Here is a 22,891-nt window from a genome sequence, read left to right on the forward strand (position 1 = left end):
CTTGCTTGCTTGATTCTTGCTTGAGAATAGCTGGATGCAGAGTGTGAGTGAGAGATTGAGAGAGAGATAGATTGAGTAGAGAGGAAGCTTGCTAACTTCTCCCTCTTGTGTGATTCGATTACAGGGGTTTAAGCATTGGATCAGTATAGCTTGAGGGCTTGACCACCCTTGAGGTTTTCATTCCCTGCAAGTGATGAAATTTCATGACTCTAGATGGGTTTGCACTCCTTGGTGTTGACATGCTTGTCGAGAGACTTCTCTACACACACCCATCTTGTAGGTGCCCTACCTAAAGAGCTTCACAAGTCTATAAATGTTATCCGCCACATCGAACAGAGATGATGTTGCTGAGCTACATGTCTAGCTAACAACTGGTGTTTTCTTCTTAGGGACATGGTCTCATGTAAGGAAAGTCCATTTCTCACGTAATCAATAATCTTATAACTCCACCTTGGCACTAAGCTTATTTAAAATAGAGATGCATCTGAAAAGATTGTCCTCAACCCTCATTGGTTTCATATCCTTAATAGGTGATGAGCTTTGACATGAGAAGTTCCCTTGCAAATTGACACACCTAATTTTCGGTTGTATGAGATTTGCAGGTTATTGTTAGTGGATGTATATTTGTGTGACTCTTCCATATATAGTCACATTATAACAAGTTTACAGTACTATAAGTAAAATTTGTAGGTTACTTTAAGTAAAAAATTTGTTAAAGGTGCTTCATTGCTCCAAGTAAAGATGATTGGACTTGCTCAAGTACTAGGTAAAGCTAGATGTACCCAATTCCAAGTGGGGTTCTAAAAACAAAATGATTTTGACTTCCTAGGGGATGTAAGAGTAGGCATGGGAAATTTTCCTTTCCCCCCTCATTAAAAAAAAAGATAGTAACGATTGGAGGGCTCACAATATCCCTTTTGTAAGATTCCTCCCTCCAGCTTTTGAGGTGTGCAAGTGTAAGAACCTCCCCTTCTGATCTTATAATTATTCCCCTCTCTTAAATAAAAGAAAGATCTTATTTTACCCTGTTTTGGCCTGGAGAGAGAAAATATCTAGAGGGAGGTAATTAAAAATTGAGATATTTTTGATGTGAATGTGTATGTGAAGAATGAATGTGGATGTGTATGTGATGAAAATGGATGTGAATGTGTATGTGAAGTAAATGGATGTGGATGTGTATGTGATGAAAATGGATGTGGATGTGTATGTGATGAAAATGGATGTGAATGTGTATGTGAAAATGGATGTGAATGTGTATGTGAAGAATGGATGTGGATGTGTATGTGATGGAAATGGATGTGCATGTGTATGTGAAAATGGATGTGGATGTGTATGTGAAGAATGGATGTGGATATGTATGTGATGAAAATGGATGTGAATGTGTATGTGAAGTAAATGGATGTGAATGTGTATGTGATGAAAATGGATGTGGATGTGTATGTGAAAATGGATGTGGATGTGTATGTGAAGAATGGATGTGGTTGTGTATGTGAAGAATGGATGTGGATGAGTATGTGAAAGAATGGATGTGGATGTATGTGAAAGAATGTGATGTGATGTAAAGAGATGTGATGTGACATAAATATATGTGGATGTGAAGTAATAGATATGAATGTATGGATAGATGTGGGTAGTCGTACATGTGAACGATTGGATGGATGTGGATGGATGTGGATGAATGAGATGAGATGTGTATGAATGAGATATGATGTGGACAGAAGTGATGTGATATAATGTGGATAGAATGTATTTGATGGGATGGTGATGAGAAAGAATGTGATGGATACAAATGAATGTGATGTGATGGATGTGATGAGATGTGATGTAAATTGGGATAGATGTGAATGGATGATATGTGATGTGAATGAATATGATGTGATGAGATGTGGATATGGGTAGATGCGAGTGGATGAGATGATCTGATGTGGATAAATAAGGAAAGATGTGATGAGATGAAAAATGATGTGATGAGAATGGAAATACATGTGAATTAAATGAGGATTGATGTGGAACAATGTGGAAAGATGAGAGTTCGTTATAGAAACTGTATTTATGACCTGTTTTTAAATGACTGTTTTATGTCAAGAATGCTGGGGAAGCATTTTGACCGTCTTGTGAATGAGGTCGTGGAGACCTAACTGATAAAGTTGCAACAGCTGACAAAGAGTCAACGGAGGACGTCTCGCGTAGCAAGATCGGCCGACCAGCCCCGGTTCGATTTAAATGGTGAGCTTTCGGTACGGTGGATGAGGGACCAAGGAAGCGGCCTATGAGTGAAGCGCTAGGTGACCTGCGAAAGGATCTTAGAGGGTGCTGACCATACGATGCTCGGGGTCTAGGTCGTCGAAGATACCCACCACATGTGCGTCGTGGAAGATATGGAACAAGAAGTAAGAGTTGTTTTCTGAAATCGGGCATGGATCTGGTTGATTGACCTTGCTGGTCCTCAACGGATGAGTCCATGGATCTTTTATATGGATCTGTTGGTTGATCTTCAACGGAGATTCCATTTTGATTTTTATAAGTGAATATATTGCCGGGTACTATGAGCTAGGAACTATCGAAAAGGCCCCTGAGTGGACAGATGGTGAGCGATCTAGTTACCAATGATGCCATAGGTACACCGATGAAGGAATGATTGGAAATAAGAATTCAACCGGATATTTTGGAGGATTATGATTAGTGATACTATGGTTTCATTAAAAGATTGTTTTAAAGACAGCTAAATCTGTGAAAAAGGCAATTTCATACTGGGTGTGTAAGTGGTGTGACTAGTTTTAAGTTTGCATGAACATCCGGCTAGGGGGCCTGGGAACTCTTTTCCCTAGTACCCGGGACAAAACCTAACCAAATTCTTAAATGGATCCCATCACTACAATGGTTGGGCGGTTGGCTAACCCACGGGACTAGATGGGGTTAGGCTGGACTAATGGATTCCTAAAATTAGACTCAATTTTGTTATGGTACGATAGATGAAGTAGATCCCGGATAGAAATTGTTCTATGGAAAAGAATCAACGACTGTGTCTCTCAATGAGGAAAAAAGCGTTGGTCTCTATGATCCAAGTGCAATCTTTTCCTTGATCTGACTATGGGACTTACGGGTTCGGTCAGATCAGTTCAGTTAGTTAAGGCTCTTGACTACGTTAGAGTAAAAATATCCCATGGAGGAATCGCCCGTGTTTTTCGGGCGAGGGAAGTTTTTCCGGGTTCGGTTTTGGAAGAACCAAGGGATTAGTCTCTTGTCCGGATATACGTGGGCGAGGCCTCGGTGAGGGACCTTGCCCCGTGCAAGAAGTGCTACTTCCGCTGCTAGCACCCCAGAATTCGTTGCGCGGTGGGTACAGGGATCTTTCACCTTTGCCATAATCCACCACCATGCTTTTTCTCCTTAATTTTTGGCAAATAAATAACATATCGCTCTTTTTACCATGCTTTTATTCCTTTCACATAAAATTAGCTTGGATATGCATGACTCCACATTTTTTAAGCTCTTTTCATATAAACCACTTTTTTTATTTAAGGAAAATATTTAACCTTCCAACCCTAAGTCTAAAGCATTTAAATCATTTAACCTTATAATTTCAATGTGTACCCCTTAGATAATGTAAGATTTTATAATTTAATTGATTTGTGCACTTACACACACGTGTTATTATTTTGTATATAACCCCCCTTTATTTTAACTCTTATTTTATTATTTTATTTATGATTTATATTTTTCTATTTTTCTAAGGCCATAAGTTTAACTTTCTCTCACTAACCAAAATTTTAAGTTAAGGGTTATGCAGGGTGTATATCTGCATACCCTGGGATAAAATTTTCAAGGTTCTAGATTACAAATTATCTTTGCATCTTTGGTTTTATACTATTTTCTTCACTTTTCCTAATATTTTCTACCCTTAGAATATTTTCTCTCCCTAATGCGCACATCTTTAACACAGATTCTCTCTCTCTCTCTCTATACATGCATTCTCATAAAAAAAATGACCCTTTTATTGATAATTTTTACATTTACATATCATGAGTAATTAGGAGGGATCTTACATTCTCTCCCACTTAAGGATTTGAGATGTCCTCATCTTGCAAGATGGGGATAGGCCTTCAATTATTCTTCCTCCTTCTCCCAAGTTACATCTTCAACTAGATAAAACTTCTATTTAATTAATCATTCTCGAAGGGTTCTATTCCAAAGTGGTTTCTCTTTGATGTCCAAGATAGCTTCAGGTTAAATTTCTATTTAAAATTAAGCTGGGAGAACCACTTGTTCATCATTTAACAAATGTTCAAGTCCAAATACATACCTCTTAAGTAAGCTGACATGGAATGCATTTGCTTGATCCCTAACCTTCCTTGTGACTATATACTTCTTAAGTAAGTTGACATGGAATACATTATGATCACATAGGTATGGGGGTAGCAGAAGTTTGTATGCCTGATCCCCAACCTTCCTTGTAACTACATATAGCCTACAATATCTTGGTGATAATTTATTGTACTTTCCCAAGGAAATTGAGCTTCTCTTGGACCAGGACTCGAATGAACACCATATTCCCTTCTTCAAACTCACGGCAGTTAGACCTCTTTGGATTTGCATATTGCTTTTGATGATCTTGATCTACCTTGATATCCTTCTTGAGATAGCCTGCATCTACTACTAATTTCTTGTACTTTCCCAAAAGAAATTAAGCTTCTCTTGGGCCGGGGACTCAAATGAACACCATATTCCCTTCTTCAAACTCACGGTTGGACCTCTTTAGATCTGCATATTGCTTTTGAACGATCTTGAGCTACCTTGATATCCTTCTTGATAGCTTGCATCTACCATTTCATCCAACATCTATTATTTAAAGATCTCTACTCTAATTATAGGGTCTATCTAGTTTAGTGGAGTGAGGTAATCTTGTCAGTACTACAAAGCTTTACATGGAATCATTCCAATACTTTCCTACTCAATTGAGGTTATAGATCTGTGGGATAGGACTCCATTTGTCTCCATTGGGCAAGAATCCCACAATGAATGTGTGTCAAAAGACCTTGTAGCTTGCCTTTTTAAAGTGGGTTTAGTGACCTAAACCATTTGGCTCCATTGGGCAAGAATCCCGCAATGAATGTGTGTCTGAAGACCTTGTAGAGCTAGCCTTTTCAAATTGGTTTAGTGACCTAAACCATTGGCTTACTTTACCTTCAAGGAAAAGTCCAAATAAACATATCTTGGTGGGATCATCAATCCATCCCATGGCCTCACAAATTTGAACAAACTTTTCTAGGTACTGAATGGGATCTCTAGTTCCATCAACATTGGTTATCATCCTCGAGAAATGGATTGGCTTAGTTTTACCCAACTCTAAGCTTCTAGGTGCTAGTTTGGTTGCAACCCTCCTTCCCATTTCAAACACATCCTAAGCATGTCTTCTACATATTCATGTGGCAGTAGAATGTAAGGGTGTGGTTGCACCCTCTCTCTCAGGGTTTGGGATTTCTTACCCTATAGGATTAAAGTATGCGGTTTTTAAAGCACTTTTCCTCCGTCAACCGGGCTTTGAGGCTACTGGCTCACTTTGGTGCTGAGGACACATTCAGTGTGAATGCCCTTGTGGATCCCTTTATGATGAGGTAGTTCTTAATAGTAGATCTTTACGCTTCTCCATGTTCCCTGTTTCTTGTCCAAATGGAGAAGAAAAAGAACTAGAAGCTGGTTGCATGGTAAAGGCACTTCTATATTAGGCTCCTGTGGAGAGCCCATGGAGAGTGAGACTCCTTCTTGTGTTGTGTGCACTTGTTATTAGGTGTATTGTGGAACATTTGTCCCTAATGGTATGACAAAAGCTACACGTCCCATTTGCCATAAACCACAAGGTTATTGGACTAGTCATGGTCTGCTTGGGATAAACAGATTGACACCATATGTCTAAAACATTGTGGTGTTGAACATGGTTTGACCGCTTCTTCAAGGTAGTTTTAATTAGTTAGTGAAATATTAGGTTTCAACTACCGAGGCTTTCTAGGTTAGTGAATCATGGCATGGCCATTGACATCACTGCACATGTAATATCTTATCCACCACCTAAGGGTGGGTTCACACACATAAATGAGTGTTCACACACATAAGTGAGTGTTCACACCCCTTTAGGGACTATTCACACACACACACACACACACACACGCACACACACATATGGGTACATAAATAGGGGTACATGCTCACGTACACTAGACTTTGAAATACCCAACAATAGGCAGGGAAGCTATTGCAAGAAGAAAACCTACAATCAAACCTATCTAGCGTGCATCCATCAATCAAGCAAGATTCAAAAGCATATAAGTAAGCAAGAAGAAGGAAGAGGGAGAGCTCACAAGTAAACTATTGCGAGGGAATGATTGTGTCTTACTTATTGTCAAAAAATGACATATATAAATGACTAGTTTTTACACTAGGTTGGCCAAACTTACAGATGCTCCAATCTCTATTACTAGTCTTAAAGCAACTATGTACACTAAGTCTGTAGAATTTCCCTATTTGACATTAAGCATATGGTAAGGCCACTAAGTTCGTAGATTTTCCAATGTCATCTTGTAACAGATAAATACACATGCCTGTTTGCGCGAGTAAGGTAGCAAAGCGCCTTATGGTAGGTTGGGCAAGCGAAACCATATTAACCAACAGACAGTAATTCTATCCTCCTCTTTTAGAAGGCTTTCTTTTGACCTTTAATATCTACCTTTGTAACCCTAGTCTAGTGCATTCCATTACAAGTTATGATGCATATGGAATCCCTTCGTGAATGACTTTTAAAAAAGTGTGAGATTAAAATAAAACCTCTTTGAAAGCCAAATATATGATGCTTTTGTTACAATGGTTCTAATGATCCTCACTCATCACAAGCATCAAGATCATGAAGCCTCCATGTTGCCACAACACAGTAATGCCTTGACTCTACCCAAAAGACTTGGCAATTTTTTACAAAGTTCATGTATCACAATGTAAACCAGGCCCTAGTTGATTTGAATGAGAGAATGAGATTACTACCTTAGCACATGAGTTACTTGGTTGCTTCAAAGAAAGTGCATGAATGACTGAAACACAGTTTAAAAAAGGGCTACCTCTACCCAAAAGACTTGGCAATTTTTAACAAAGTTCATGTACCACAATGGAAACTAGGCCCTATGATTGATTTGAATGAGGGAGTGAGCTTACTACCCTAGCACATGAGTGCTTGCTTGCTTCAAAGAAAGTGTGTGGATAATTGAAACACAGTTTAAAAAAGGGCTACCTCTATTGTCTACATGAAGTTTTAGAATAAGAAAGGGTTCCAAAGAATATTCAAAATTTAAAAAGGGCTACCTCTATTGTATGAATGAAGTTTTAAATTAAGAAAGGAGGGATCTATGAGACCAACATGTGTTACAAAAGTTCCATGCATAAACTGTGAACATGGAAACAAAAAGTTCCATGTGTAGACTCTAAGGAAGGAAACAAAAAGTTCCATGTGAACACAGAAACAAAAAGTACTAAAAATCAAATGAAAAAAGAAGAAGAAGATCAACGTATTGTATGGGTCTCCCATGTTTATATGGTACTACAAATCTGAGAGATTAATGAAGCAAACAGAAAAGACATATACTTTAAATGAGGGCAATAAAAACTTTTAGCAGTTTTTTCATAATTCTAGCCGGTGAAAATACATTAAGTTGTCATTTTTACGGAGGGTCATGGGTGCTCTTGCTCAAGTATTAGTTAGCAAGGAGACATCGTGTTTCAAGCTAAGCATACTTGCTTAAATTAGTCTAGGCTTGAAGTTTAAACCTTAGTCTTATATCAAGCAATCAGGTCGTCCCAACTCCTAAATCCTATCTTTCCCCATTGCATGAAATAAGTAAGTCACGTGTTCATACATCAAGGCTAACTGTCATTAAAGGCCATTCATGACAAGAGCCAGTTCCGGTTGTGGCGGGAACTTCTGGCTAGATCAGGACGGAAGCAGGACGGCAACAGACAGGACCTACTGAAAAAATTGAGTTCTAAGTGGAACGCGTGCTTGGAGGTAGGTACTCTGCTCTATATCATTTCTCTTCTTTTGAGAGGAGTATTCTAGATAGCTGGAGGGTACTTAGGGACAAGGTAGTTAGAGACCCTCCAAGGGGAGGGTGTGTGAGTATGAAAAAGTGCAGCTAGATGTGATGGATGTTCAAGTGAATAGCGACCAAACTTATGCTGGTAGGGTTCAGAATGGAGGCATTTCTGAGTAGGTAAGGGTCTTTTTGGAGCATGAGATTGTGCACGAATTGGGAAAGCTTTCTGCCAAGGTGGGTGAGGGCAAGAGGGTTCTCAGAGTTGGTAAGGAACTTTCCATCAACAGAACTATGGTTGAGCACCATGGCTATGGCTTGTGGTGTCTATTTCTATTTTATGGGTAAGCCACCATCTGATGAGGAATTCTAGAGGTGGTTCCTTGAGGTGTATGGCAAAAAAGCCTCTCTGTGCAAGTTCCACTTTGTGGGCAAGAGATTTTACCAGGCTATGGTTGAACATGAGGGCCAAAGGGAGTATATTCTTGCCACAGTTGCTGCCTTCAAAGGAAATGTTATATATTCTATCCCTTGGTCCCTAGCATTTAAGCCAGAAGAGACTCTCTTATATCAGTGCCCTGGGTGGACTTCCCAGGGCTTCCCTAACTTTTCTTGGATCAAGTCAAGGAGTTGGCCAGTGCCTTGGGCAGAGTGCTACACGTTCCTAGAGTGGCTATGTCCGAAGGCAGAGCACCAAGGAGAGAATGTGTGCTGTGGGATAGAAGGATGGAGGTTCCAGACGTCATCCAATTTGACATGGCAGGTTTCAAAGTTGACATTTCCACCCATTTCTTGACACTTGTTTTTACAAGTGTACGGGCCATGGGCATTTTGCAAAAGAGTGCCCAGGCAAGAGTGCAGATAACAAGCAACCCTTTGAAGGAATGCAAGACAACTCCCCAAAGGAGGCTCACGCTAAGAAGGTCAATGAGGTTGTAGCAAAAACTACCCAGGCTAATCATGGTAAGAAGCAACAAGGAGACATGCAGGAAAAGACCAAGCATAGTGACAAGGCCTACGTCAACAAGAATGAGGGGGGAGGCAATGAAAAGGTCCAAAAGGATGAGGATTGGCAAGTTGTTGCTCAAAAGAAGGCTGGCACAACAAGAAACAACTGGGGCAGAAAATAGTTTTACAAGACATCACCAAGAGTGCTGGCAGAAATCTTAAGAAAGAAGCTAGAAGTAAAGCAAGGGCATTTGCCATTCTGCTTGAAGGAGAAGATGTGGAGAACCTTGATGATGGAGGGAATGCATAGAGCCTACTCAAGACAAATAAAGTTGCTCTCTTGGAATGTAAGAGGTTTATGCTCATAAGGGAGACAGGCTTGTGTAAGAAAAATGGTGGCAGCTGAAAGACCTAATTTTGTGTGTTTGCAAGAGACAAAATGTGGCTCAATGTTGCTTAGATTCAGAGATATGGAATGCATTACCAGTGGTACTAGAAGAGGCTCTGGTGGCTCTATGCTTTTGGTCAGGAAAAGATGGAAGAATTTGGATGTAATGAAAGATGATGCAGGCAAATTCCTAGCTTGTTAACTTGAGGTATATGGTACCCAAATGGGTCTTACATGTATTTATGCCCCAAATAAAGAAGCATAGAGAAGGGATTTATGGGATGCAATCAAGGCAATAGATTGGGATGTCCCAATGATACTTGCAGGGGACTAGAACTTTTTTGAGGAGCAAAGAGACTCTGAGCAATGGAAGGCTCTAAAAAACCATCTAGATCTACTAGATCTAGCTTGCATGGATGGTTACAAGGCTTTAAATAGTACCACATGGAGCAAAGAGACTCTGAGCAATGGAAGGCTCTAAAAAACCATCTAGATCTAGCTTGCATGGATGGTTACAAGGCTTTAAATAGTACCACATGGAGCAATAGGCAGTTTAATGAGGCTTATGTAGCAAGAAGACTGGACAGAATGTATGCTCAGAGATGGCTAGTTGGCTGAGTAGTGATTGCAATGGTAGCCTTTTGCATGAATACCCCATGTCTGATCATATACCTTTAAGATTGCTCTTCAGATGTAAGGTGTTGAGAAGGACAAACAGAGGACCCCCTACCGCTTCAAATTTAATGTGTCTTTTCTTTAGGATAAAAGCTTTTGTAGGAGAATGAAGGAGGCTTGGGTCCAGGCTAGGGACAAAGAGACTAGCCCCTACAAGAGGTGGGAAATGGGGTGCAATGCAATTACTAATCTGGCAAAAAGTGAGGGGAAAAAGAGAGCTAAAGAGAGGAAGCAAGAGGAAAATCACTGCCACATGGCTTCGGCTAATGTGAGGACCGTATGTGGTAATGGGGAAGGAGATTCAATTATGTTGCAGGTCCTCAAGGAGCTTGAGGATCATGCTAGAAGAATGGAACAGGCCAGAGCTGAGGCTGCAAGGGTACAAACTGGTATGTGGCTGCAAGTTGGGGATGCCCCTACCAAAGTCTTTTTCAAATCCTTGAGAGCCAAGAAGGATATGGAGTTCATCTCTTCTATCAGAGATGAACATGGAGTGATAATTTCAGATGAAGACAAGATAAGGAACACCTTTGTGAAAGCTTTATTAGGTGTTGTGGGGTCACCTATGGAACTGATGGATTATAGTGAAAGAGTCAGAGTTTTTGGAACCTGTGGAATGTATGGTGGGGGAAGAAACCAGACTTTTGTTAGGCAGGCCTTTTTCCACACATGAGCTAGATTTTGTGGTTGATTCACTCAAAAGGGATAAATCGCTTGGTCCAGATGGGTTGCAAGCAGAGGTGATCCAAGAAATAATGGGATATGCAGGTGAAGATTTCTGCCAGCTACTTAATGCAGGCAAGAGAGATGGCCAATTACCAAAGCAGATGAATTCTGGGCTAATCAAGCTGATTCCTAAGGGGGGGGGGGTGGGACAAGCTAGATGTTAAGAGCTACAGACCACTCACAATGTTAAATACAACTTATAAAGTGATGGCCAAGGCTCTTGCTTTGAGAATCAGGTCATTGGTTAGTCAAAAGGTCCATGCCATGCAATATGGATTTGTTCATGGAAGGAGTATCCATGAGACTCTCTTGAACACAATCACTAGCATGGAGTGGGCTGCATAGCAAGAGTATCAATTTGTCATGATAAACATGGATTTAGAGAAGGCTTATGACAGGGTTTGCTCGGACTTTATCTTAGCTGTCATTGAAATGATGGGGTTTGGGACTATGTTTTGCCATATGGTCAAGACCCTCTTCACTAATGCATTCTCATTTGTACAAGTCAATGGCTATGTCTCAGAAAGGTTTCGATTGAGAGGTCAATCAGGCAAGAGTGTCCATTGGCCCCCCTCTTGTTTTCCCTTATTACAGATCCTTTATTGAGAGGAATGTAGATAGGTTGGTGCAAAGAGGAACCATCAAAGGGCTCCAACTCCCAAATGGAGGTACATTCACTTGTCAGCTTTTTGCTGATGACAACAGCAATATAGTCAAGTGTGAGAAAGAATGTATACAGGCATTGGTACAAGTATATGAGGACTTCTGTAAAGTGAGTGGCTCAAAGATAGCACATCATAAAACTGAATGTCTCCTTTTAAACTACAACCAACAACAGAGTCTGTTGGATCAATTGGGTCTTAAAAACATTAGGATTGGTAAAGTGGTTAGATACCTTGGATGTCCCATTGGTGTTGGTATCACTTGGCATCAGTGCTTTGAGTGGATGAATCAAAAAATCATGCAAAAGGTTCAAAGTAGGTCCCAACTCAAGCTTAGTCTTGTAGGTAGACTTATTGCTTTGAAGCACATGCTCATGGCTCAGCCTATATACATTGCTACATTGTTTAAATTCTCAATTTCAGAATGGAAAAAGGTGAAAACAGGTTATAGGAGGTTTCTCTGGTCATTTACTGAAGATAGGGCTTGGGCTTGTGTTTCTTGGGACCAGGTATGCTCTCCAATAGGAGGAAGGTTGAGGAGTTGGGAGTGATAGATAAGTTGTATTGGAGGAAAGCTTTACTTGGCTTTAAAGGTAGGATGAATCCAACCTGTTACAAAATATGGAACACTTTGAGGGCCGTTGTTTTGAATGAGTTATGGGAGTCCAAGAATGCTCTAATTCATAAAAGGCTTGGAAAGGATATAACTTTCAATTCAGAGAGAGTGAGATATTTTGGTTCAAGCTTGCTCGGTCAAAGGGTGGAAGAATTAGAATCTCTGTAGCTAATATAATGATTAGGTCTTTAGCAAGATCTAAGTTGTAACCCGTGGGTGCTGTATATTCTCTCTGATACTAATAGAAACTTTTTCTTTTGCATTAAAAAGGCTAACTGTCATTAGTAATATCAGTTGTTTTTTAGGCATGAAATCTTGGAAGTTGGGCCACATGTTTCACGTGCAAAAAAGAAAAAAGAAAAACGAAAAAAGAAAAAAAAAGTTCTCAATCGAATGGTTAAAAACCTTTAGCTCTAAATATTGAAGGCATTTTTGATAAATTTATAATAAGTTAAAAGGTAATAAAGATTTCATGCACGAATAAAGGTTTCGTCCCAATTTATAATAAATTCTGGTTGGCCAGCTTTTACGAATGTATCTTAGGCCATGTTTCCACGATGAGGGCGTCTTGGACTCGGAGCCACCCGAAAGCTAGCCTCCACCCAAGCTGCTTGGCTGCGCTCCCTTGGACACAAGCCCGACACCCAAAAATACTTTTTAAAAAAAATAAAATTTTCCAACATCAGAACTGTTCACCTTAGGAGGAAAAATGACGCTTGCAACTTTGACTTTGATAATTACATTGACTAAGGAGTCTTGACCACCTACAAAATGGGTTTTCACTTCCTACATTGATTTTTTTCCAAAATAAAAACTTCCCACTTTAGGAGAAAAAATGACAATGTTTTAGAGCATCAAGTACTTGTAACTTTGACTTTGATAATTACATTGACCAGTGAGTCAACGACCACTTACAAGATGAGTTTTCACTTCCCAAATTTGTTTGGTACCTCTAAAAGCTTCTTCTGGATTTGGCCCACCATTTCAAGCTTCAGCTGATTTTTCTTCTCAAATTATAGCTAGATTCTCGAAGGCCGAACTTCACAATGGAAACAAGCAACAGGTCTTCAGAACTGTCTTGCTACTATATCAGCATGTTTCCACGGTGCACACGCGATAAATGTACTCAATATTACGCAAATTTTGGTGCGATAGAAACATCAACACACCACCCAAGGTTGCTTTTTGACGGGCGTCATGCCCATTTTTGGGCATTTTGGCCGTAAAATACAGCCACTTATTTTGAGTGACCGTCAAAAAATAAGGTAAATTGTGAAAAAACAGGCATTATTCCTCTACTAAACCCATCATTTTGAAGGGTGACCCAACCCATCAAAAATCATCCTCAACACCACCCGATGCATTCCAAAGCCATGTCTTCTAAAAGAGTATTGACCCCTGGACCAATGAAATACTTGATTTTCCAAAATCAACCACACTTTATAATACTAGATACCGCAAAACCTTCACTCTTCAAGATGTAGCAGAGATGAAGTTAAACAAAACTGTGATTGGCACATTAAAATAGCAACTATGCAAGAAAACCCCACTAGCTTAACAAAGAAAAGGTGGAATGCTCTCAAGGTACATACTGAAGAGGTGACTTCACCAAAGCCTTCACATAATAAACAAAGGAAATAATTTCGCATATCAAGACTAAAACCTTCACATGGTAACCAAGGGAATGTAGCTTCACATATAGAGACCAAAACCTTCATGTGATAGCCAAGAGCCAAGGCTTTCAGCCCTAGGTGAGAAAGCATCTCTCACCGGAAACTCCATGAACACCTCCCTCCTCTGCACTAATCCTCAAGGCCCTCTAGAAGAGCAGTACAGTTCATGCTGTGGCTAAGAAGGCTATCACTAAGCTTCCCCCTAGATAATGAAGGTCAAGGAAACCCATTTGACAAAAACCCATTCATAACTTTATGAAGAGCATCAGCTGATGCATGTTGCAGCATATATTGAGCTCGTAACCTCTCGTTAATAACATGGAGACTTCAGATTATCCACACTAGATTCCATTAAAGGATTATGCATAGTTCGAACTAACATGCATCATGGATTCAGCATCGTCCACACCAAGATCCATCCGCAGTGAAGCACGGACTTCGCATACTCCACACAAAATTCAGCCTTAACACCATGGTTTCTGCATAATCCACACCATATTTATCCTTCACCGCAGACTCAGTATCATCAGAAACCATGACATTATACCTTCCCACTGTCGAGCACATCCAGTATTTCCATTCTGGACGTGATAATCCGGCTGTAGAGCTCGGTTATCTGTCTATGGAAAGGGCCCAAATCCCTGTCCAACTCTTCAACATGCTGCCGAAGCTGCTTGACAAGGTTCTTCATTTCCCCTCTACTTTGGTCCAGAAAGGGGAACTGATCAGCCTCTGTCAATTCAAACAATCTCTTAACAATGGAGGCAATCTGGTCAAGCTCCCACATACCTGCATAGCCGCTACTCTTCTTGACTCGGTGCCTCAGTTCCTCTTGGACTTTCTCTTGGAGGTGGGAGAGGGGGGAGGCCCACATGAAGGAGCGCGGGTGGGTGAAGCTAACAATGTGGGTTTTGTTGAAGCTAGGGAGGGCAGCTGTGATGGTGCTAAGGAAAAAGATGGAAACCACATTGAGGGAATATATGGCTGCACAGAAACTCTCTTCCACATCTCCGGCTGAAATCTTTGGGGGGGTCAGTACTGCCCCTATAGCATGCAGTTGTCTACATGGCTGCAATGCATGCGATGTGGTGTTTCCAATGGTGGTGGAAACTGACCTAGAATTGCCATGCCATGACCGCCTGCGCAGCAGGGGATCATGGTCATAACCTCCTCCTGAATGTGCCCAGCTTGTGAATCGCGAAGATCGAAAAAGGTGCACATGAGTTACTTCTTCTTCTTCTTCTTCTCTGTCTCTCTCCATGTTACACAGTAACTCCCCAAGAGCCTTCCTAGCCCTGCCCACTTGCCCCATGTTTGGCACACCCCCTTGTTTTGAACTTAAACACAACACAACCAGTTGTAGCATACCTCGTAAGCCTTCCACCTCTGCTATCTGCTCCTTTATTGCCCTGCAGACATCCAATAGCTTGACGCTCCTCTCCAAAAACTCCTCCATCATCCTGCTCTGGGTCTGAGGGAGGGGGAGGGTGTGTGAGGGGATGAGGGTTTTAAGATCTGCTTGAGTGGATAGAAGAATCTCCATGGATTGTTTCAGAGAGGCCAAATTTACACAAGCTGAGTGCTCCATGGGAAGGAGTAAGGAGAGACGCTGTGCAAGATTTGCTTCAAAGGCGTCGTATAAGAGGTGGAGGCGCTCGGGAGCATGAGGGGAAGGGTGGGTAGAAACAGGAGCTACCGCAGAAGGGTTATGGTGAGAGGAAGGCTGGAAAGAATGGAGGAAGGAACCGATGGAAGAGAAGAGGGAAAGGGAGTGCTGGGGGAGGTGGGAAGGGTGGGGTGCGACAGGCATGGCGGGAGAGAGAGAGAGAGAGAGAAGAGGGACTGTTCTTCTAATTGGTATGGGAGGAGGAGGGGGGGGGAGGCGGAGGCGGAGGAGGAGGAGGAGGCGGCAGCAGAGGAAGGTGAAGAAGAAAGCTTCGTCTGCTGCAAAGAAAAGACAGGGGGATGGCTTTCCTTGAGCTCGAAGTTGGTAGACTTGTAGAAGGTTTGTTATGACAAGACGTACAGTTCTGCCTTCGCTTTTGCTTTAGCACCACAGTCGTATGGTGCAACTTGCTCTCTCATCAACTCGTCAGCTATGACGCCAGCGGCCAGACCGAGACGCAAAATCACTGCGGACAATGACTCTCTTATCCAATTCCTCGCCAATTGGCCTCCCCCCTTTCACACCACAGGAGCTTGTCCCAGACGCCCAAGGGCGACATAGTCTTGCCATCTTAGGAGCTCTTCACGCCAGAGGGGTAGTGGGAGGGCAACCACGCAGTTCACACCAGAACTCTGGCTGCCCTCCAATGGTGTAAAAAGGGCCAGCCAGATATACCACTGAGCTCAAGGCCCGCAATGTCTACGACAATCAGCCAATGAATTTTTCCCGTTTTAAATTTCTTAGGTTCAAAGAATGATTTGAAATTTGTTTTTTTAAACCTTTTTTTCTTTTTTCTTGGAGATGCCGAGAAAACCAAAAATCCACATATGGCATGCTACTGGTGGTGGGCGTCTGAGATTGAAAAAAAAAAACAAAATTCAATTCCTAGTGTACTTATTCACAATCTCGAATTGAAAAAAGCAAGTTAGAGGTTTGTCTTCTACTGAAATTAACAATTAAGATTTTAAAGTAATATTGGCCAAAGTCAAGACATCTCCTAATTAAAAAGAATGTTTCTTTCTTCTAGTATTGAGAAGTCAAGATGCATTTTTGGTATCTTGTATTGCTTTTCCACCATGTGTGAAAAATGACATGTAATGAGCTTAAATTCAAAATCAAGTAAATTAGGGCCTTACATGCAACCTTTAGTTCTGAATACTTCAAAACTCACTTTTTACCCCTCACATAAGGTGTGAATAATTTTCTAGCCAATAAGGGGCCAACATGCTTACATTCATAGGGTGAAGAAACTCCTCCATGGATGGAAAAAGATTTCGAGCAAAGCCTACCTACTCAGAGAAGGGATGTGGGTTGATGGTGAAGGCTCTTTAAGTGGTGGGCCACCTTGTCACAAAAGCCATCCGAAAAAAATATTTTTATGTTACTCTAGACCACACCAAGCAATCTCCAATTAAGACAGATGAGCCGCTCAAAAATAACATGGAGCTCATTTGTCCCTTCCAACTTAGATACGACACACCAAGTTACCATAACTACTAAGGGTGCCTGTGGTCCTCAAGGTTTAGATCCTCACCATCTTTTGGTAGGGCCCTCTATATGAAAATGTAGTACTAGAGGTTACCATAACTACTAAGGGTGCTTGTGGTCCTCAAGGTTTAGATCCTTAGCAGGGCCCTCTATATCAAAATGTAGTACTAGAGGTTCATAAGAATGACCTAGTGGACAATGCCCCATCCAAAACAATTAGGCCCATACATTTTTTATTCATGCCTTGGCTTGTCGAACTACACCCAAACCTCTACACAACAAAGCTAGATCACATTTCCTCTACATAGTCTTTCATATAATACGATTAAGTTAAGCTCCTTTATTATGCATATGAATGCAATGTTTATTAGTCAAAGCTTGAGAGTTCCTCAAGTGGCTTGGTCAAGCTAAGCTCCTTTATTGTGCATATGAATACAATGTTTATTAGTCAAAGCTCAAGACTTCCTCAGGTGGCTTGGTCAAGCCACTACCATTTTTACCTAGCAAGTTAGCTTACAACTTTGTATTTTAGCCAGTCCCCTTTCTCAATGGTTTCAATCTAAAAATCATTTTTATCTCCTTCTAGACATGCTTAACCATCTAGATCACTTTCACATAGTTGAACCACAACCCTTGCTTGCTTGCCCCTCCACAAATGCTCAATTAGATCTAAAGCCTTTTGAACTATCTTGATAATTTGCATTGTCACGTCCGTGTCATTGTAAATTTGATATCAAAGATCAAATCTAACACCAACCTTTTGTTATATGCATTTCATAACTACTAGGATGAGCAACATTACTTCAAATTTTAGGTTTGGTTGTGACTTGTGAGTTGTGACTCGTGAGACCCTAACTTTGGAGAACTTGTGAAGTGACTTGGTAGATGTAAAAGGCGCCAACCATTACTCGAAACTATTTTTTGATCTAGGTAAAATAAAGGCATTCCTTAGGTTGCCTCTTAAAACCAAACAAATTGCAAATACCTATTTGAATTGCAAAAGAGTGTCATGCCACTATGTAGTGTTTTTGTTATACACAAATAACTAGACTTAGACAAACATTGTGAATGCTAATCAAAACATATCTACACCAAGTCTAGAGTTTTTTTCAAAAACAAAAATTGCCTTAGACCCCTCTTGTTATTGTAAGCAATAATTAGACTTACACAAACAACAAATGCTAATCAATATCTATACAAAATCCCAAAAATTCAATAAATGCCATTAAAAGCAAATCTTCAAAATATTAAATATTTCCAAACGAAAGAATTTCAAAACTCCTACACCATTAGATCGCTTGATCATTGACCACAATAAGCTTTGACTGTCCTAGAAAAACCACTTCTCAAGTAGTTCTGTTGTAGGCCAGACCAAAAAGCTACTATATATTGACATTATAACTAAATTCTAGGGGGAGAAAAACTATCCTTGTAAAAAAGTTAGAGAAGGTAGATTTCAACCACGATTTCAAATTTTCAATCATGATAGATACATTAAAGGATAGTTTTTCTAGCGAGTTGGCTTCTTGTAACTTGTAAGAGAAACGTGTAGCGTCCTTCATCGTGGCTTTTGGAAGGGAGGTACAGGGTGTTCGAATCTACTCACTTCACCTTCTTGTAAGAGAGACGTGTAGTGCCCTCACTTTGCCTTCCGAAAGGGAGGTAGAGGGTGTTCGAATCTACTCACTTCTAGAGTAAAAAGTGCTAGCATGTAATTTCAGTACCCTCTCATATTACATACATACATACACACACATCCACATATACATATATATATATGTATATATATATATATGTATATATATATATATATATATATATGGCAATGTGCGAGATATTTGACAAGACGTTAAATATTTATGTCTCTCAGTTCTATGCTGAGCTGTGGTTTGTTTGACTTGCAAGTTGGATCCGTCGTATTAAATGGCAGCGTCTCACGACAGAAGGGGCCAGCTCATTCACACTTGCCAGGTCAAATTGTCCGTTGTACGGCGGGCTTCGACTTTCGAGCAGGACCCGGGCGGCCGGGGCCCGGACACCCCGCGATCCGGGGCCCGGGCCCCGCAGCGGCCACACATGAAAAACACGGTCTCCTCTCAGACGCTGTTGCACGTTTTCCCGGTTGACCCGCCACATCATATCAACACGCGCAGCCAAAAACACGCTCATTTTGCTTGTAAATTGTGTCTTATTTTTTAAAAACCTTTAATATAATTTAGCATTTTTTTCCCGAATCCCCACGGCCCGCATCACGTGGCACATGTGACATGAGTCATGTTGACAGAAAAGCAAACAATGGAGTGTGGAGTCTGGACCAGGGCCTAAATTTGACGGGTTACTTAAAATTTCAAGTGACATACACTTTTTCAAACTGCTTTTCACATGACATGAATTTTCAAAATCATGTTATTCAAATGGCAAGCAATTTATCAAAATGAAAAGCTTTTTTAAAAACTAAAAAACTGTATGTAATTAAACAATCAATCTACATGATGTCCAGTCAAGATGCCTTGCATGTCCAACTTGCCAAAATTAGGCCTTTGACTATTGAGTGAACAAATCACTCTAATGGCATCGCCCTCCTCTTTTTTCCTTGTAACCAAATATCAAAAACATCTTTCCAACAAACTTGTGATGCATCACTTGCATTAAGTGATAACAACATCAATGCATCAAGCGTCTCCAGACACATGCTACTTCTCAAGCTACTCTTTATGTCATTTTGTCGAGAGAAACCTCGCTCACATGATGCTGTACTCGCTGGAATTACTATGCTTGCTTGCCATAAATGCATCAGTCCTGGAAATGTGTCCCACCAAGTCTTTGTGTTGCTGCAGATTGCCCAAGCATCATGCATACCTCTACTCCTAGCAACCCTGTACAGCATGCCAACAAAATCCTCCCGTTCACCCAAACATTTCCTAATGTCAATTATTGAATCATCAACATTAAGCTTGCCAATAAGCCTCTCTAACCATTCTTCAGTCCTTTTATCCCTTTCAATTACATCTGAAGGATAGGCAGAGGGATTAAATAGCTTGACCGAGTTGAAAACCCCAAGATCAAGAAACCTATTATTTAGAGCATTCAAAACATCTTGTACAAATGTCCTTCCAATGCAAATACATTCAGCGAGGGAACCACTTGCACTTCCAGCATCATGAGGCAATACATTGAGATCAAGAGTTGCATCCTCCTCTTCTGAATCACTTACTGCTCTGTCTCGTTTCTTTTTTGGAGCTAATTTTGGAACTGGCACAAAGTGTAGCACATGCTTATGAGTAAACCCATTAGAATCAACATATAACATATTCCCATCTTTTGACATGTTCAAAAACTTTGTAAGTTGTTTTGAACCAGCACCAAATTGGCCCTCATAAGATATATACCTTTTAGTGAGCTTCTTAAATGTCAAATCCAAGTAGACTCCAATCATAGTAACATCCATGTTCTCCCTCTGAAATTCTACATTTAATTTATTCAATTCAACCAAAACATCAGCCAGCAAATGCATCATAAACTGGACTTGAAAGATTGTGGCATAATTGTACCATTTTTTCTCATGCATTCTCCATTGCTCCAAAATAGCAGGCATTAAGGGAACCAATCTTTCCATTACTTGGCCTCTAGATAGCCATCGAATTGCATGGATTTGTAAAACTTTCAAGTCTGCAATATGATACTCATGCATCAAGTTTCGAAGTTCGACATGTCGATTTGTTGATTTCCCTAGCCATGCATATACCTTGTTTGCAACCTTATCAACAAAAGCAAACACATGAGGATTCGATGCAAAACCATCCTTTGCTGCAAGTGCCTCACGGTGGGCAATACAATGCACGCCCATAATTCGTGAAGCCGATGCTTGAAACCGTGCCACTACACCTGTCTTATGACCTGTCATTGCTGAGGCACCATCCGTTACAAATGCAACTAGTTTCTTCAAATCCAGATTACTCTCTAAGAGCATGGCATGGACAGCATTGTAGATTGCCTCCCCAGATCCATTATCAACTGGTAGCAATCTCACAAATTTACAATTGGGCTCTCCTTTGCCATTCCCAGGCAAGTACAAAATGTAGATAATCAAATGCTTCTCCATGGTTCTATCTGTACTTTCATCAATGAGGATTGAAAAAAATGGACTTTCACAAATTTCAGCATACAAGTCTTGTCTAGTACAATCTCTTAAAGCCATCAAGAACTCTCTTCCAGATACGGGATTGGTATATGCACCATACTCATCAGATGATGGCATATTAGGAGTGCCAAGATCCCTTTGTAACTTACATTGAGTGGGATATTTCTCCAATGCAATATCATTGCATGCACAAAAGTGTACCAGCTTCATACAAGTGATTATTCTAAACTGTTCAGAATGCACCATTGTGTCAATACCCCCATCTATTGGTCCTTTGCCACCAATAGCCTTTAGCTTTGCATGATAAATACTTGCAGCTCTCCTATGATCTGCAGATTTTGCATGCTCATTCAAGGCTGAAAGTTGAATGCTTTGGGATCCACCCATTGTGAAAGTATTCACTCTTCCATCTTCTTCACACCAAGTGCATTTTATGCGGTCCTCATTACATGTAGACTTGCATAAATATGCCCAAGGATGTAGTAGAGTCCATTGAGTCCTCCACTTCCTTTTGGGTTTATTGGAAGAAGACTCTTGGGAAATCTCATTACAAGTTTTCGAGCTCCCACCACTACTCTCATGTCCTACATTGGCAATGGTCTGTCTTGACAAAAAAGAATCTATTGAAGGCTGTGACTTTTTCTTTTTGCCACGCCCTCTATGAGGCACTAGATTGGGACGGTCAACCATCACTGAAAATATAAGAATAAAATAAAAAAAGGAAGCCACATGAGAATAAAGAGAAGAGAGCATGCTGCATACCTTAACGGTTAAGCACGTTCATTTATACAAGGCCGTTATACTCCTTAACGGTTAAGCATGTTCATTTATACAAGGCAATTATACTACTATAATAGGGAAACAACAAAATAACAACAAAAACAAGACACAAAAGGGAGACACCCATGACCCAATAGCTGAAGATAGCTTAACAAAATGTTAAAATAATCAAAATAAGAATCCAACCTGGAAATAAATTACAGCCAGCAGGTCCACGTCCTCCACACCAAGATCGGAAGTAGCTAGCTATGATCACAACTCACTAATCAAGATTCAAGAATCATAAAAGTAAGTTAAGAGAGAAAGACAAATAGAGAGCAATTTCATTTAATTGTACACAATCATACAATACAAAACCACCTCTACATATTATAACATTTGTCATAAGTAAACAATCCATTGCTAGATCAAAATTACATCAACAACATGGCTATAAGTAAACAATCCATTTGTCTAATCTGCAAACTGAAGCGGTCGTTCAGTAAATCAATTTTTTTTTCTAGGTTACATATGTTAACACATTAATTCCAAGATAAGTCATCAATACAAATTCGCCCATCTATAAGAATGAAGAATCATACCCATCATTAGTCATAGTCGCCCATCCATAACCAGATTCACAGCTTTCAAAAAACAGCAAATCATGCCCATTGCCCAATGCCCATCATTGAGTAATTAACGAAATGTGTATGCCTTTAAGATCCTCAAAAAATAACAATAATAACTGATGTAAGGACCATATACTGATGCATCATGCACTGATAGGACAATTAGTTGTACTATCCAAAGATGTAAAAATAAAAAACCAAAATGAGTAACCCTGATTCCTGAATTTCAGAGCACATCGATGCAAGTTGCAACCTGATAGAACCAGACTAGATTTGTCACAAAAAAATGTGCTTTAAAGACTCCTTATAAAACTCATTAAAAAAACAGAGTAACCGAGTCATGACCATCAAAAAAGCAAGATACTCATGAGTCATCAGGGTTATGCCTAAAAAACTCTCGTAGCTTACATGTGTAGAAACTGTCAAATGGATTCAAGGAAATACAGAATCC

General features: G+C 40.3%; 2 protein-coding genes across 2 annotated transcripts; both read right to left on the reverse strand.

Annotated features, from left to right (window-relative positions):
- Positions 1-13,620: 13,620 nt before the first annotated feature.
- Positions 13,621-15,778, reverse strand: LOC147620774 (protein BYPASS1-LIKE-like). The gene has a single exon (XM_086825043.1). It carries the CDS (start codon positions 15,565-15,567, stop codon positions 14,299-14,301), a length of 1,269 nt encoding a protein of 422 aa, XP_086681169.1. The 5' UTR covers positions 15,568-15,778; the 3' UTR covers positions 13,621-14,298.
- Positions 15,779-19,471: 3,693 nt separating this feature from the next.
- LOC147620775 (uncharacterized) lies at positions 19,472-21,439 on the reverse strand. The gene has a single exon (XM_086825354.1). It carries the CDS (start codon positions 21,437-21,439, stop codon positions 19,472-19,474), a length of 1,968 nt encoding a protein of 655 aa, XP_086681480.1.
- Between the last annotated feature and the right edge of the window lie 1,452 nt (positions 21,440-22,891).

The sequence above is a fragment of the Cibotium barometz genome, chromosome 31 (assembly GCF_041138505.1).
Source record: "Cibotium barometz isolate CiBa-2024 chromosome 31, ASM4113850v1, whole genome shotgun sequence".
Lineage (NCBI taxonomy): Eukaryota > Viridiplantae > Streptophyta > Polypodiopsida > Cyatheales > Cibotiaceae > Cibotium > Cibotium barometz.

Bases quoted from the DNA above. Each gene is read 5' to 3' on its own strand.
- LOC147620774 (XM_086825043.1), bottom strand. From the start codon at position 15,567: ATGCCTGTCGCACCCCACCCTTCCCACCTCCCCCAGCACTCCCTTTCC.
- LOC147620775 (XM_086825354.1), bottom strand. From the start codon at position 21,439: ATGGGTGGATCCCAAAGCATTCAACTTTCAGCCTTGAATGAGCATGCA.